The sequence below is a fragment of the Tachysurus vachellii genome, chromosome 4, assembly GCF_030014155.1.
Source record: "Tachysurus vachellii isolate PV-2020 chromosome 4, HZAU_Pvac_v1, whole genome shotgun sequence".
Taxonomy (NCBI): Eukaryota; Metazoa; Chordata; class Actinopteri; order Siluriformes; family Bagridae; genus Tachysurus; species Tachysurus vachellii.
In genome coordinates this window covers 29,688,140-29,703,139 of record NC_083463.1, presented here as the reverse complement: position 1 = coordinate 29,703,139, position 15,000 = coordinate 29,688,140, and the positions used below count along the sequence as shown (strand labels likewise).

At 40.0% G+C, this 15,000-nt stretch overlaps 1 protein-coding gene and 1 long non-coding RNA gene across 5 annotated transcripts in view; one reads left to right on the top strand and one right to left on the bottom strand.

The window, feature by feature from the left end:
- Positions 1-240: 240 nt before the first annotated feature.
- LOC132844917 (uncharacterized) lies at positions 241-4,742 on the bottom strand. Its single transcript, XR_009648386.1, has 3 exons — positions 4,502-4,742; positions 3,892-4,140; positions 241-2,998 (listed from the first exon to the last, which is right to left on the bottom strand). It is a non-coding gene; the product is annotated as an uncharacterized LOC132844917 (long non-coding RNA).
- Positions 4,743-6,113: 1,371 nt separating this feature from the next.
- zeb2b (zinc finger E-box binding homeobox 2b) overlaps positions 6,114-15,000 on the top strand; it is an 82,472-nt gene continuing 73,585 nt past the window's right edge. For all 4 annotated transcript variants that reach the window (XM_060868805.1, XM_060868802.1, XM_060868804.1 and 1 more), the window contains exons 1-2: positions 6,114-6,368; positions 8,020-8,252. In XM_060868805.1, coding sequence (XP_060724788.1) covers positions 8,165-8,252 — 88 coding nt within the window. In that variant the 5' untranslated portion in view covers positions 6,114-6,368; positions 8,020-8,164. The remainder of the gene's footprint in view (positions 6,369-8,019; positions 8,253-15,000) is intronic.

Sequence of the window (15,000 nt, the reverse complement as noted above, 5' to 3'; positions counted from 1 at the left end):
AAACAAACAAACAAACAACTAAATAAACAAACAAACTAATATATAAATAATTCAATTCAGGATAAAAAAAAAACAGGACACATGAATTCATTTGTGTTTTTATTCTGACATTTTAAACATTTCATGTTTGTCTCGTAATGCAGATGTTACTCGAAAAAACATTTTTACACGCCCTTTCACCTTTTTGTTGTTTTTTTTTTTTGTGAACACACACATATATACATATGCGTGTGTGTGTGAGCAGGTTTTTTTGTCATTTTTTAAAATTACTTTTCTTTTTTTCCATCTAAAAAGTAAAATATTAAAATAAATGAAAAAAATAAAATAAATGACAAAAATAATAAATGAATTAATTTTCATGTGTGTGTGTGTGTGTGTGTGTATGTGTGTGTGTGTGTATGTGTGTGTGTATGTGTGTGTGAAGATTAGAGAGACAACAATTATTCCAGTGCTTGATTAATTATTCATCGAAATTAATTTCAAAATGCGATAAGTCATCTTCATTTTTTTTCCAGAGCTTACCTTTTTGTGATCGTGGGCGCACGTGCACACACACACACACAAACACACACAGAAAGAGCGATATGCACAGAGAGAGAGAGAGAGAGAGAGAGAGAGAGAGAGAGAGAGAGAGAGAATCTGTCAGAATTAATTGGGTGTGTTTTGTGCTTTTGTGGATTTGCTTCAGAGACCTGGAACATCAAAATATTAAGAAGCAAACAAAAAAAAACCTTGTGGTTCTTTTGCATCGCTGGAGACTTGACCTCTTTAAGGAGAAAAAAGAGAGAGAGAGAGAAAGTACTGTCGCTTCCTTCCAATAACAAGTCAGTCCTTCCTCCATTAGCGACCTGATACAATAGCTAGAGTTGTATGTTTGTGTGTGTGTGTGTGTGTGTGTGTACTGAATGTAGCGACTCACTCTCTCTCTCAGCTCGCTGTAAACCGACCAACGTCTGGCGTGGTTTACATTTCTTGGGCGTGGCAGAAGCTGAGTATGTGGAGCGTAAAACGTTTTTGAGAGAGCCTTCAGAATGCACACACTCTTCGAGATCACACGTGTGCCGCGTTCTGTAATTGTGCGTCACTTTTTTTTTGTTTTCCATTTGCTGTGTGTTTGTGTGTGTGTGTGTGGGTGAGTGCACAAATCCTGGCAAGCTAAATATGACAGACTTGGTTGTGGTGAGAATAGCACATTCCGTGCTGAGACTCAGTACACACACACACACACACACACACACACACGGTCACCCAGAAACCTCCTCATGGATCTCCTCATTACAATGATCCAGTGTGTCATTTATGACATCAGTGATTCTTTAATGTATCAGGCGTTACTACACACGCGACGCCGGGCGTCTTGGAGCCGTGAACGAGGCCCGGCTGCGTTCTGGCTTGTACCCGGTGATGTAAATGCGCACGCACAGGTGATAATTATGCAGATGGAATTGGCACTTATAGTCCTCGTGATGTTGTGGACCAGCCGCTATGTAATGATACCTCACATTAGCTGCCCACGCTGTGAGGAAACAAAAAAACGAAGGGAATCTGAAAGCGTTCAACTCATCCCATGGGATTAGTCCTTACTGCTTTTACTATCTGTGGGTTTAACACACAATACTACACTGATTTACATAATTATTGCTTAGATATTTACATTTCACACACACACACACACACATACACACACACACACACAATCTGAAAAACTTTAACAGCAAACATGCTTTGGGTTTGATGTATTATTCTTTGTTTACAAGACTAATTTTCCATGTATTCCATTAATTAAAAGAAAACTAAAATCTAAACTTAAAAACTAAAAACTCAAATTAAAATAATAATAATAATAATAATAATAATAATAATAATAATAATAAAAAAAAAATATTTTTTTTTCACCTAATATTTTTGTTTAACTACAATTATTGTTTTGGGTACTTATCCCCCTCCTTCCCCCCTTCCCCCATTTTACCATATTTGGGTCTACATTTTGCTCATTTACAGTTAATTAATTAAAACAAGTCATGTTTATATATTAGAAACGTTTATTTATTTATTTATTTATTTTTGAATCACAAATATGTTTGGGGGACTTTTTTTTTGACGGTAGTCAGATTTATTTACTTATTTATTTATTTTTTTGTAATTTTATTTTGCTCATTTTTATTTGTATATTTAAACATTAATACCAAACATCTTTCTGAATTTTTATTTCCTTTCTTTTATAATTAACACCAAACTTGACTTGGATTTTTTATTATTATTATTATTATTATTATTATTATTATTATGAAAGACTTTTAATTCTTTTTAATTATTTTTTTCTTTATTCTCTCGTCGGTTTTGTTCCATTTTGACTTTCTATACTCTTTTACATCAAACACATCAGAAACTTAAAAAACACATTAATAATTATTTATTTTTGCAGACCTTTTACTACTACTACTACTACTACTACTACTACTACTACTACTACTACTACTACTAATAATAATAATAATAATAATAATAATAATGGTGTTGGGGTCTGAAGCTGCTGTATGTACTATATTCACATTAAGTTAGTTAAAATGACACGTTTTGAAGGCGTGCAGGAAATTTATCTTCATGCCGTATTGAGCAGCAGATCAGCACTGATTTCAGTTCAGATTTAAACGTCTGATAACAATAATGTGAGAGTCATAAACACCTGGAAGGAGGAGTTCAGATGAGTCAGACTATGAACTATGTGTGTGTGTTTGTCTGTGTGTGTATATAAGAGAGGGAGAGAGAGAAAGAGAGAGAGAGAGAGAGAGAGAGAGAGAGAGAGAGAGAGAGAGAGAGAGAGAGAGAGGGTGTGTTCTATGGGGGTGTATGACAGAAAGAGGAGAGAAACCACTCAAAGGATGTTCTCACAGACAGGAAATAACTCTCTCTCTCTCTCTCCCTACCACCTGTGTGCTCAGCTCCATCCCCGCTGCAGATGTGAGATCTTCTGGAACTTTCTCACCGCTCACAGCTCCTGGAGCCAAACACACACACACACACACACACATCCTCTGTCATAAAAAACACTCCACACAACCGTGTCATCTCATCTCTTACACTCTGCTGCTCCTTTTCCTTTTCTTGCAGATAAGCCTCACACACACACACTTGTATTTTTTCCCCGGCTCACGCGCTCGTTGCTTCACGTTGAACCGATCCGACAGTCTTCATCTCTCGTGTCGTTTTGCCTTGTGAGAGTACTTATGGAACTCTCAGCCCTCGGGCACAGCACAGATGAAGCAGATAACAATATAATATAAGATAATATAATACGGATTAAATGATTTTCTTTAACTTATCTTTCTTTCCCTTTATTCATCCGAGGAACGTTTAGTGAGCAGAGCTTTTCCTTTTCTCTAGTGTGATACCATCAACACTTTGTACCTTTTACAGGGAAATTGCATCGTGTCCCTTTAATTGGTGTTTAATGTAGTGGCCCTCGAGGTCCAGTTACATACATTTAATTCAATTTAAAGGGTTCTGGCTTAAAGATGTGCCACACATTTCTGATGGCAGCTTTAATCTGAAGCGTGTACGGAACTGAAGTAGACTTTTGTGTAGATTTTTTACATTATTTCTTCCGGCAAATGCCAATAACACACACGTTCTACAGATTGGTATTAATTCAGAAATACAGATAAGACTTCGACTTACAAAAATGACTGGATTGTGACTTGGGTATTATTTTATAATCTTAGAATTTGAAATATTCATTATGTTTTAAATAAATGGATAGAATTGAATACAATGAATGAATGGATGATTATTGTTTTATGGCAGTTCTCACTGCCATAAGAAAATGTCTAAATACGCGCGCGCACACACACATACACACACGCACACACACACACACACACACACACGTACAGAGAGATGAGGGGGCGTCCTGTTTTCCCAATGAAATTAGCTGATGCATTAACCCGGAGGTTGCTGCACAGGTTGGCCGCGGACTCGGAGCCGATTTCACGCTGTATGTAATATTCAGAGCGAAGCAGCGCGAGGGGTGACGGCGCATTCAGGATGAATGCACCGATAAGTGGTGCACGAGAGCACGCGCGGCGTCAGCGTGGCAGCAGCGGCAGTGCGCGCACATGGAGCACAAGATCACCGTGCAAACTGGAGAGAGAGAGAGAGAGAGAGAGAGAGAGAGAGAGAGAGAGAGAGAGAGAGAGAGAGAGAGAGAGAGAGTATAAGAAAGAAAGAAAGAAAGAAAGAAAGAAAGAAAGAAAGAAAGAAAGAAAGTAAATTGTTTTGCACGGGTCACGTTCTTCTTATTCTAAATATTGTGCATTTTACCGTTAGGCTCGCGCGTGACTCTAAACTCTGGAAGCTTCACGAGACACAAACCACATGCACGTGGGCCTATAAATTCCTTAGTGAGCCTATTTTAATTTGCATCCTCGGAACAGACACTAGTACTACTTCTACTGCTACTACTGCTAATAACACATACATACATACATTCATAAATACCCACATCACATGTCTGGATGACTCCTCACGCGCTGTGTCTCTCTTTCCTAATTCCACGTGCTACAAAGCCTTTCCCCGGCTGTGCGCGCGCTCCGCTCCGATCTGATTGGCTTTTAACGGAAACATGGGCTCGAGCGATCGCACGAACGCGCGCTCCCGCAGCCCTGATTGATGATTTAATCATCTATAAACTGGATCTGTAGGTACAGCCAATCACGTCCCTCTTAAGGTGGGGCTCCCCCGACCTCCTCATCATCCTCCTCCTCCTCCCCCTCCTCATCCTCCTCATCCTCCTGCCTCCTCCCTAAGTCACCGGCTCACGTGCACAGGACACTTTTCGAGTATTTAAAGGACACAAGTCGAGTATTTAAAGAATAAATAAATAATTTATATATGTATATATATATATATATATATATATATATATATATATATATATATATATATATATATATATATATATATATATATATATATATAGAGAGAGAGAGAGAGAGAGAGAGAAAGAGAGAGAGAGAGAGAGAGAGAGGAAGCGTACAATTGTATGCTACAATTAAAAAAAAGATAAATAATACAAATAAGTAAATAAATAAAAACTCACAGCTGGCACGTCTGGAATGTGCTGGAGAATCCTGACGCTATAATCACAAGCTCTTTCAATTTAAATAAATAAAAATAAATAAATAAATTTAAAAAACATTCAAGCACATAGTTAGAGAGCAACTATGGGATATTTCAACATCTTCTTTAATTCGCAGTTCAGAGTAAAAATCTTCATACTGCATAATGAATGAATATGAATTATGAATAATATTATTATTATTATATATATATATATATAAAAAGAAGGACCTACCAAAGTCCACTGGATTCCTCTCATATGATGAAAATGACGCTTTGGGACAAGACAAAACTCTGGTATAACATTTTATATGTTGAATTATTTTTATTTATTTATTTTTTTTTTGCGGCTTAAACGGACGCGCGACTGTTAAGACGGAAACTCGTATTAACCACAAATTCTGTCGCACTTGAAGGCAGCACGAGGCACCGCGTTAAAAAGACTAATAGGCTCCGTCCCAAACCGCGCACTGCACTACTAAACAGCGTAGGACACAATCAGCTGGAAAAAAAAAAATCTTCAAATTTGTAGTAAAACTCACGAGCAATCTGGGACGTGGCCAAAGTTATTCATCGACGATGAGCAAAAAAAAATTAAAAAATTAAAAAATTAAAATAAAAAAAAAAAAAAATTCCAAATAGTCGTTTGATTTTGATTAGTTTATAGAAAGATTAACCAGTTATGGGATATAACGAAAGTCCGGATTTAACACTAACGTCAGTCGAAATATGACTTTCTTATAATTATAATAATAATTAAAAAAAAAAAAAAAGAACTGGAGAAGATGAAGAATAAAAAAGCAACAAACTTCTCACGCTTCCCATGAGATGCGCACTGCTCCATTATCCCTCCGTGTGAAGATAGGTGGCGTGTGTCGTGTGTCTCAGCCCCTCTCCCTCTCCCTTGCTCTCTCTCTTTCTCTTTCTCTCTCCTCTGTAGTAGTGCAGAAAAGAAAGACACACACACATACACACACACAGAGAGAGAGAGAGAGAGAGAGAGAGAGAGAGAGAGAGAGAGAGAAATGTCATTAGAAGAGGCGTAACGCGTCAGTCCGTGCGCAGGTTGCTTTCCTGGAGTGGCTGAAAGGGATCAGTCCCAAACCTGAGCGCCAGGAATAACGGTCCTTCCTTCCCGAGCACTTTTTCTTTACTCCCCCTTTTTCCCCCCTCACCGAGGCGTTGCTATCGGTTCGCTTAAGGATCCGCTTCGTTTCCACAACCGGCTCGGACACGATACGCGCGTAAAGGTAGGTGACACTTCTTATATCCACCCTTCCTTCAGTATCGAACGTTTGTTTTGGTTTGTTTTTTTAAATCACTTATATACACTTATATACATCCTTTTTTTTTTTTTTTAATTATTATTATTATTATTTTTTATTGCATCGTGTTTTATTTTCCAAACTGTCCAAACACTTTACCTTTAAACTCACCTGCGCAGGTAAAAGCTGTGCACCTTCTTTAAGACGCAAAACAAACCAAATATCGATGTCAGTCTGATATTTCTTTCTTTTTTTTTTTAACATTACGTTATGATTTTTATGTTATGTTTTTTTTAAAGAAAAAATAAAGTTACAGAAAATTGAATCATATATTGGCGTTTTTTTTTCTTTTTATAAATAAATACCTTCCTTGGTAAGACTCGTTTATTTTGAACGAAACACTGACATTTAAAAGAAAATCTATTTCTTAGAGAATATTATTACACAAATGACAACACGCTCATGGTGTCTTGTTTTCTCCTGGTATCATCATGCCATGCGTGATGTAGGCTAGTTTTTGGACAGTGTGTCATCTTCTTTCTTTCTTTCTTTCTTTCTTTCTTTCTTTCTTTCTTTCTTTCTTTCTTTCTTTCTTTTTTTGCTTACTGTCATTTTCTTTCTGGATATTTTTGCAAGTCCAGGGCAACAAACTGATAGGCAGATAGCCAGAGACAGACACCACAATGACTCAAGATCAATCCAACACATCATATTAACCTTCATAGAAAGCATACAAAAGCTAAGAGGTGCGCGAGCTGACATGTAAAGTCTGCCATGCAAAATACTACTACTAATAATAATAATACTACTACTACTACTACTACTACTACTAATAATAATAATAATATTAATAACATTTCGCAGATTACGCACTATGACTAAAGGAGTTTGCGCACAATAACTGCGCGTTTTATATGCATGCACCAAACGTGACACTCATATGAAATACTTTTTTTTTTAATTTAAAAGATTTGCATGCAGAATTCATTTCAGGATCACCATGGGCCAAAGTCCAGAACCTTTATTATTTATTATTTTTTAAAAGAAATGTTCTTTTTCTTTCTTTCTTTCTTTCTTTGAAGCCCTGTCTATTATTTATAATCCGTGTTTATAAAAAGCGGCAATTATTTTAATCCGTGTTTATTCTAATGATCTGTGGTTGTGCTGCATGTGGGAACGCGTTCTCCTTTGACCCCTACAGGATAAAGTGCAACAGTTAGTGTGGATATTTGAAACACAGCCGCTTTGGGGATTCAAAGAATGATACAAAGTCATTCTGGATATTATAGCAGTCGTTATCAGGGTTCTAAAAATAAAGGACGCAAAAGCTACTCTTTCCGTTATTCACTCCGGGAACCGGGACTTACATTGTTATTGCTGATTCTCCCGTCTCTCTCTCTCTCTCTCTCTCTCTCTCTCTCTCTCTCTCTCTCCGGTTACCTCGCGCTCTCCAGTCTCCAACGTCCCGGTTAATCTTTTCTTCACCCGCATTTCAATCCAGTCTTTCCAATTGTAAAAAAAAAAAAAATCTCCATGCATTTTATTTTCCTTCCTTTTTTTTTAAAGATAAACAAACAAACCAACAAACAAAACACCACACACACACATATCCACTCTTTCTGTTTGCTTGCTTTAGATCCTCCAGCCTGCCGCCGCTGATTGAAGGGAAGGAAGGAGAGTCGCGTCCATGCGAGCCGCTGTCTGATACACACACACACACCACACCACACCACACACATAAACACACACGTACGCACACACGTATACACACAAGCCCGTCGATGAGGCAGCAGCAGCAGGAGCAGCAGATCATGGCGGATGGCCCCCGGTGCAAGCGACGGAAGCAAGCCAACCCGAGAAGGAAAAACGGTAAGAGGAAAAAAAAAAAAAAAAAAAGGCTGGGAAGTTGAGTTGTGCTCGGGGTTTTTTTTTTTTAAAAAAAAAAAGAAGGAGAAGAAGGAAAGAAATGAGATGCACTCCGCTGACGGAGAGCTTGGAGTGCGCTGCGTTATTTATTACTGTATTTTTTTTTATTGCATTGTGTTTAAATGTGTGAGAAGTGCACGCGCGATTTGTTGGTATGTGTGTGTTTAAGTGTGTGTGTGTGTGCATGTAAGGCGATGCGTGTTTGTGGGAGTGTAGTCAGTTCAAGAGGAAAGTTTGGCACTCTTCTTGTCTCTCGCTTTATTTCCCATTAGACTAAAAATACCGTTATTCGCGTTATGTGCGCGCGCTCTGTCCGATCCTTTACAACACAGTCTGCTTCAAACGTTTGCTTGATTTTGAAACTATGCAAATGATATGCATGCCACTCCGTACACACTTTTGCATGCTACACGTATCTATACAGCTCTCTTTTATTTCTAGGATATACACAGTGCGCTGTGCATTTTTTATTTTTATTTTTCTGTACACAGAATAAACAGATACAGAAGCACGCGCAATTTATTTTCCTCGCGCAATGTTGTGATCGGATTAGTGTGTTGTGGTGTTTTAAAAGCACTTCATTATTTTTCCTGACCTTGTGCATGTTGTCAGTATTAGTGTTGTTTGTAGGGAAGGGAACGGGGTTAGTGCCCTTTGTAGTGCGCGTTTTCTTAGTGCTGTTGGAGTGCACGCGGCGAAATGTCGCAGGAGCTCATATACGTGTGGAATTAGCGCGAGTTGTGTCCGATTTGCGTGTTTTGGAAAACACACACACACACACACACACTCACACACGCCCGCACGCACAGACACAAACACAAACATACACACACATATATATACACACACACATATATACACACACACACACCGACGCAAAACAACTCAGTCTGGGACGATTGGCAGTTGCAGTATTTTAAGTGCGAATTCTATTTTGTTTCAATTTAGCGCGTGCGTGTGTGTTTTTAGACAAGAGCTACACTGACTGGCTTTAGGTGTGTGTGTGTGTGTGTGTGTGTGTGTGTGTGTGTGTGTGAGAGAGAGAGAGAGAGAGAGAGAGAGAGAGAGAAAGCTCCAAAAGGAAAGGGCCTTTGCATCTCCCTATTTTTTTCTAACCTGCTTAAACTGTATTTATGCAAATCCTACACGTGCCCCAGACACTACGGCTATATGACATGGACAAAATTCCCGTGTCATTATTCCATATTGTTCTGTATTGCGTTTGGGATTAGAATTGAAACACATTCGAATTTTCACAGCTACAGATTTGTGTTCATTGGTGGCTTCTGTTTATGTTGAAGGACCTGGAAGCTTTATGGATGCTCAGAGCTGAAAAGAAAGCGATATCCAGGTCCACGTGCATGCTTCGGTGAGGTCGGACTTTCAGCGATGATTAACACATGCTCTGATATACTTGAAACAAGTTTCCTGTCTTTCTTTGATTTCTTCAAAATGCATGGGATCCGAGTAAGGGATTGATCAGATCCACATTTGCGTCAACTATCCTACGAAGCACGATAAACACACACACACAGACATTCTGTTGTCTATTTGTAAGGCGTGACAGTGTGTTGTACACGTTGAAATGACGGCCGTGTAACCTCGGTTGGGAATTTCTGTCTCCTAAAGAGAACGAGGAAACATCTCCACTTTGGTCTGATGGAAGTCATCTGAGTGCGCAGCAAGAGAAAAAAATTCCAGTCCAGAATTAACACAAACAGGTTTACGAGTCCAACTCCAGCTGGACACAAATAAACACCAAGAGTTCATCCAATCCAGCACTTTTTTTTTGTAGGGTGGAGTGCTGGCAGATGTACACGTGTATGAGTGTGTGTGTGTATGTGTGTGTGTGTGTGTGTGTGAGCCCAGAACTAGATATAGTGGCACAAATAAAACCCTTGAGCGGAAATTAAATATTTGATCGTTGCCGAAGTGACGGGACTGTAACTCGCCGTTGTATTTCATAAGCGTGTAGTACTTGTTCATCCAGAATTTACTGCTTCTCAAAACTGTTCTTGCTCTGAGGAAAAAAAGGTTTGTTGAGATAAATTCACTATTTTTTGCCTTGACATTCCCATGGATGTGTAGATGTGTATGTATAAAGGGACGGCATTTTTTTGTGAGGAACGCTGATTTCCTGGACACTCGATTTGTATGTTTTGTACATAACACTCTGGTGAGTAAGTGTCCACTCTTTCATGACCGTTTATGCTGAGAGCATCGGGTCAGAGTCAGGACTGAGGAATCAGATCACAGCTGCCGTACACATCTCTCTCTCTCTCTCTCTCTCTCTCTCTCTCTCTCTCTCTCTCTCTCTCTCTCTCCAGCTGTTCTAAGCCAGCTGTGAGCATTCATTCACTTTGCTTTGTATATGCATGTGTGTACGTGTGTGTACGTGTGTGTGTGTGTGTGTGTGTCTAGTCATCTCGTCCTGTAGCGGCGAAAAACCCCGCATTCCAAGCTTTCGCAGATTTCCAGACAAATAACCTAAACGCACAGTGACAGCGTAAATCCACTTTAGATCCGCGTGTGGATTATTACAAGTTACAAGACTGGACACGATTTCAGTTCTTTCCGTCAGGGGAAACCCTGTTATACGAGTGAAAAAACAGGGAAAACACAGAAAAGCGCGGAGCGGTGACGGAGCAGCGCGTGGAATGCTCGCTCGTGCGCTTAACTTCCTTCCGTGGATGTGAAACCTGTCCTGCAAATCAAGTGCCCTGGTCCATTTCCTGTAACACAAACCCCTATTCATTATCAGTCACTGAACAGCACACGCTCCTGCCGAGATGTATCGATTCGATCGTTTTAGTTGGGGAAGGAAAAAAGTGAGAGAGACAGAGAGAGAGAGAGAGCATCTGGAAGTGGAAGCATCTCCATCGCAGAAGTAAAAGATTGAAGGTGGGGTTTTGAAGAAGAAGAAGAAGAAGAAGAAGAAGAGGAAGAAGAAGAAGGGGGTCGATTTCTTTTATTTTTTTATTTTTTTCTGAGCCAAGTCTTTTATGTCATCCGAATTTCCCGTCCCATCCCTCATCCTAAACAGTCCCTATTGTCCTTTTTAAAGGTGCTTTTGCTTTTCCCATCACCTCTGCACTCGTCCTCTCATCTCTCTATCCGGGACGGAGGGCGGAGGTCTTGTGCACTCGCGCACAGCTGACTGTCAGAGCCAATGGGTTTCATTTACATGTTTATAAGAGCGGCGGCAGGCAGCAGGGACGACGCGGATGCTTCTGCTCAGAAACACACCACTGTCTCTCTTACTCTCTCTCTCGCTCTCTATCTCTCTCTCTCTCTCTCTCTCTCTCTCTCTCTCACCACACATTGACGTTCGCAGGCGGATTATTTTGTTTAAACGAGCGAAATAATTACAGATGATCGAACGTGTGCCAGGGAGGAATAATCACGCAAAGAGCGCGGGGTAATACAGCGTCCTCGTACCGTACCATGACACACAGGTCAAAATGTTTAACAGAGCAACTAACAGAACCGGCTTTTTACACCAAACAAAACTTTTATTTTTTCAATTTTTTTATTTGCATTCTATCTAAAGTTGGTTTATTTATTTAAGCATTCAAATGAATAAAGTGATGAACGAATAAAGGGTTTAATAAACGGAGAATAAATCATTTGCAATACGAGAAGAACGAACGCAAATGTATCATGTCAATATTTAATAATGAAATAAATAAAATGGATTATATTATTATAATATTATAATCATATTATAAATATATTATTATATATATTTTTTTTTTTTAGAAATTAGTTAGTCATTTTTCTCTCATACTAATTTTAGATCCTTTTTTTTCCCTCATCATAATCCACCAATACCCATAAATTCAATCAGAGTCTCGACCAGACTTTTATTATTTATGATTCGTTCATCAATAAATAAATAAATAAATAAATAAATAAATAAATAAATAAAAGTTACATCATTATTTGATTGGGATTTTATAGAAAAATCAGATTTATTTATTTTTTTTTAAACCATAGAAAGCTCTCGGACATTCAGATACGGAGAAGAAGATCAACAGAAAATACGAGTGCACTGTAGTAAAATGTGGGAAAAGAACCTCGGGTGAGATCTACAGGTTTCCAGGAAATGAGGTGTCGGTATCAGTGTAATACGACGTGACAACACGATACGCCTTCACGTGATCTCAGCACACGGACACAAACGGACGGAATCTGAGAGCTTTCCGTGATTCCTCAAAAATGATTTTATTCATTTTATTCTGTGAAGATCTTCACTCCTGGCAGTGTGTTTGTGTGTAATTGTGCATGTGTGTGTGTGTGTGTATCTGTGTGTGAGTGTATGTGTGTGTGTGGGGGGGGGGGTGGACACACAGAGCGGTCAGTGTCAGCTAGCCCTGGACTCGGCACTGCGCGGAACGCCTTAGGTATGATTTCACTTTCGCTCACATCAGTCGTGACCCGAATGCCTTTCATATCTGATCCGCCGCGTCTCTGCCGGTAAACATCCCCCGGGGGCGGAACAAAGAAAAGCAGCCTCTCTTCTTCTTAATCACAACGCGGCCTCTCAGCGCCGGCGCGCCGAATTTACATTCAGAGAAAAAAAAAAAAAGACAGAGAAAGAGAAAGAAGGCCTACATGAAAAGGAGAAGGGGGAAAAAAGAAAAGAAAGAAGAGTAGAGGAAGGAAAAAAAAGAGAGGGAAAGAGAAGAAGTAAGTAAGGGTGGGCGGTGAGAGCAAAATAACTAAGGTGTTTGTGCGTGTTTGCGGGGCCTCCCCTGGTTACGAGCCTTATATAGGCCTTACTTTACACACAGCACCCAACACACACACACACACACACACACACACACACACACACACACACACACACACACTGATAGTGTTACAAGATGCCATGCTTTTACTATTCATGGCCACTCACACCTCACAGTTGTGTACATATGTATGTGTGTGTGTGTGTGTGTGTGTGTGTGTGTTAGTTCATGTCTCTACAGGTGACAGAGAAAAGTGTCAGTAATTAAAGGTATATATATTATTTTTTTTTAGCATGCTGGCACTGTGACCTTAAATCCATTCAGTCACGTGAGCCACCTTTTTTTCCCTCATCGACAGAAAAAATGGGATTAGCATCAAACCCCCCCCCCCCCCCCCAAACCCCCCTTCCCCACCACCACCACCCAATCCCAACCGACCCCCCCCTCCCTCCACCTCCACCCCCACCCCCTTCCTTTTGAGCGGACGGATTTCAGCGGCTTTAGTTCAGCAAACACCTTCGGACACTGAGAGGGAAAGTGCGAGAGAAAGAGAGTTTGCTGAAGGAGCCTTTGTTCGAGGTACAAAGCTAAAGGGTTTACTAGGTAGAGGGATGTTAAAAAACACACACACCCACACACACACACACACACACACCCACACACACACACACACACACACAGGGCAGTTCCTTCAGTTCTTACTCTCTCTTTTTTCTCCTGCGGTGTCAGACCGTGGAGGCGGGTTTATATACTCTCTGATGTCGATCAGATGTCGATGTGCGCTCAGAGATAGACAGGTAGAGAGAGACACACCGACAGAGAGATAGATAGAAAGATATATAGAGAGAGACAGAGAGAGAGAGAGAGAGAGAGAGAGAGAGAGAGAGAGAGAAGCATGAAGAGCAGACGAGAGCTTTCTGGTGGCTTTGCAGATATCCAACATGTGATTACAGCATGAAATCCTGCTCCATATTCGTCCACCATTCAGTCTCTCTCTCTATCTCTCCCTCTCTCTCTCGCTCTCTTTCTCTCTCTCTCTCTCTCTGTATCTCTCTCTCTGTCTCTCTATCTCTCTCTCTGTATCTCTCTCTCTCTATCTCTCTCTCTCTCTCTGTCTCTCTCTCTCTCTCTGTATCTCTCTCTCTCTCTCTCTCTCTGTATCTCTCTCTCTGTATCTCTGTCTCTGTACTGTATCTCTCTCTCTCTCTCTCTCTCTCTCTCTCTCTCTCTCTGTATCTCTTTCTCTCTCTCTCTCTCTCTCTCTCTCTCTCTCTCTCTTTCTCTCTCTCGCTCTCTGTATCTCTTTCTCTCTCTCTCTCTCTCTCTCTCTCTCTCTCTCTCTCTCTCTCTCTCTCTCTCTCTCTCTCTCTCTCTCACTCAGCTCTTAGGAATTTTTAGAATTGAAAAAATCAAACCAACCACATGACTAAAAACAGCTCACGAACCGACGATGAGCTTCCTCTCGCGTTTGTGTCTGACGTACAAACCAACAAAATGAAGATTACAACAAAACCTATGATTGAAATGAAACAAAAAAGAGAGATAGAATAAAATGACTGGATTTAGACATTTGGTTATCAGGAAGGGGAAAGAAGTTGACCGTAGCTCCGCCCACTTGTTTTCTATTGGCTCGTGAGTTCACAGATCGAATTTCAACTAAATAATTAAGCACTAAATAGAAGCGATAAACGACTTGTCCTGTGTCCGTATCTCTGTAACCAATGCGCCGAAAATTGTCTATCCTACGCCGAAACCATAAATATTGGCACCCCATACTGACGTCATCGGTTTGATAGGATGTTTAATAATTCATGCCCAGGATAAGTTTCAAGGCCTGTTGGCTTACAAATCTCAAATTTATTCATCGTCCTGTGTTTCACTCCAGGCCAAATCTTCTCTGTCTTTTATTCTTAAACGTCTTATAAGTCTCATGCTGCCTTCATGTCCTGTCAGAAATA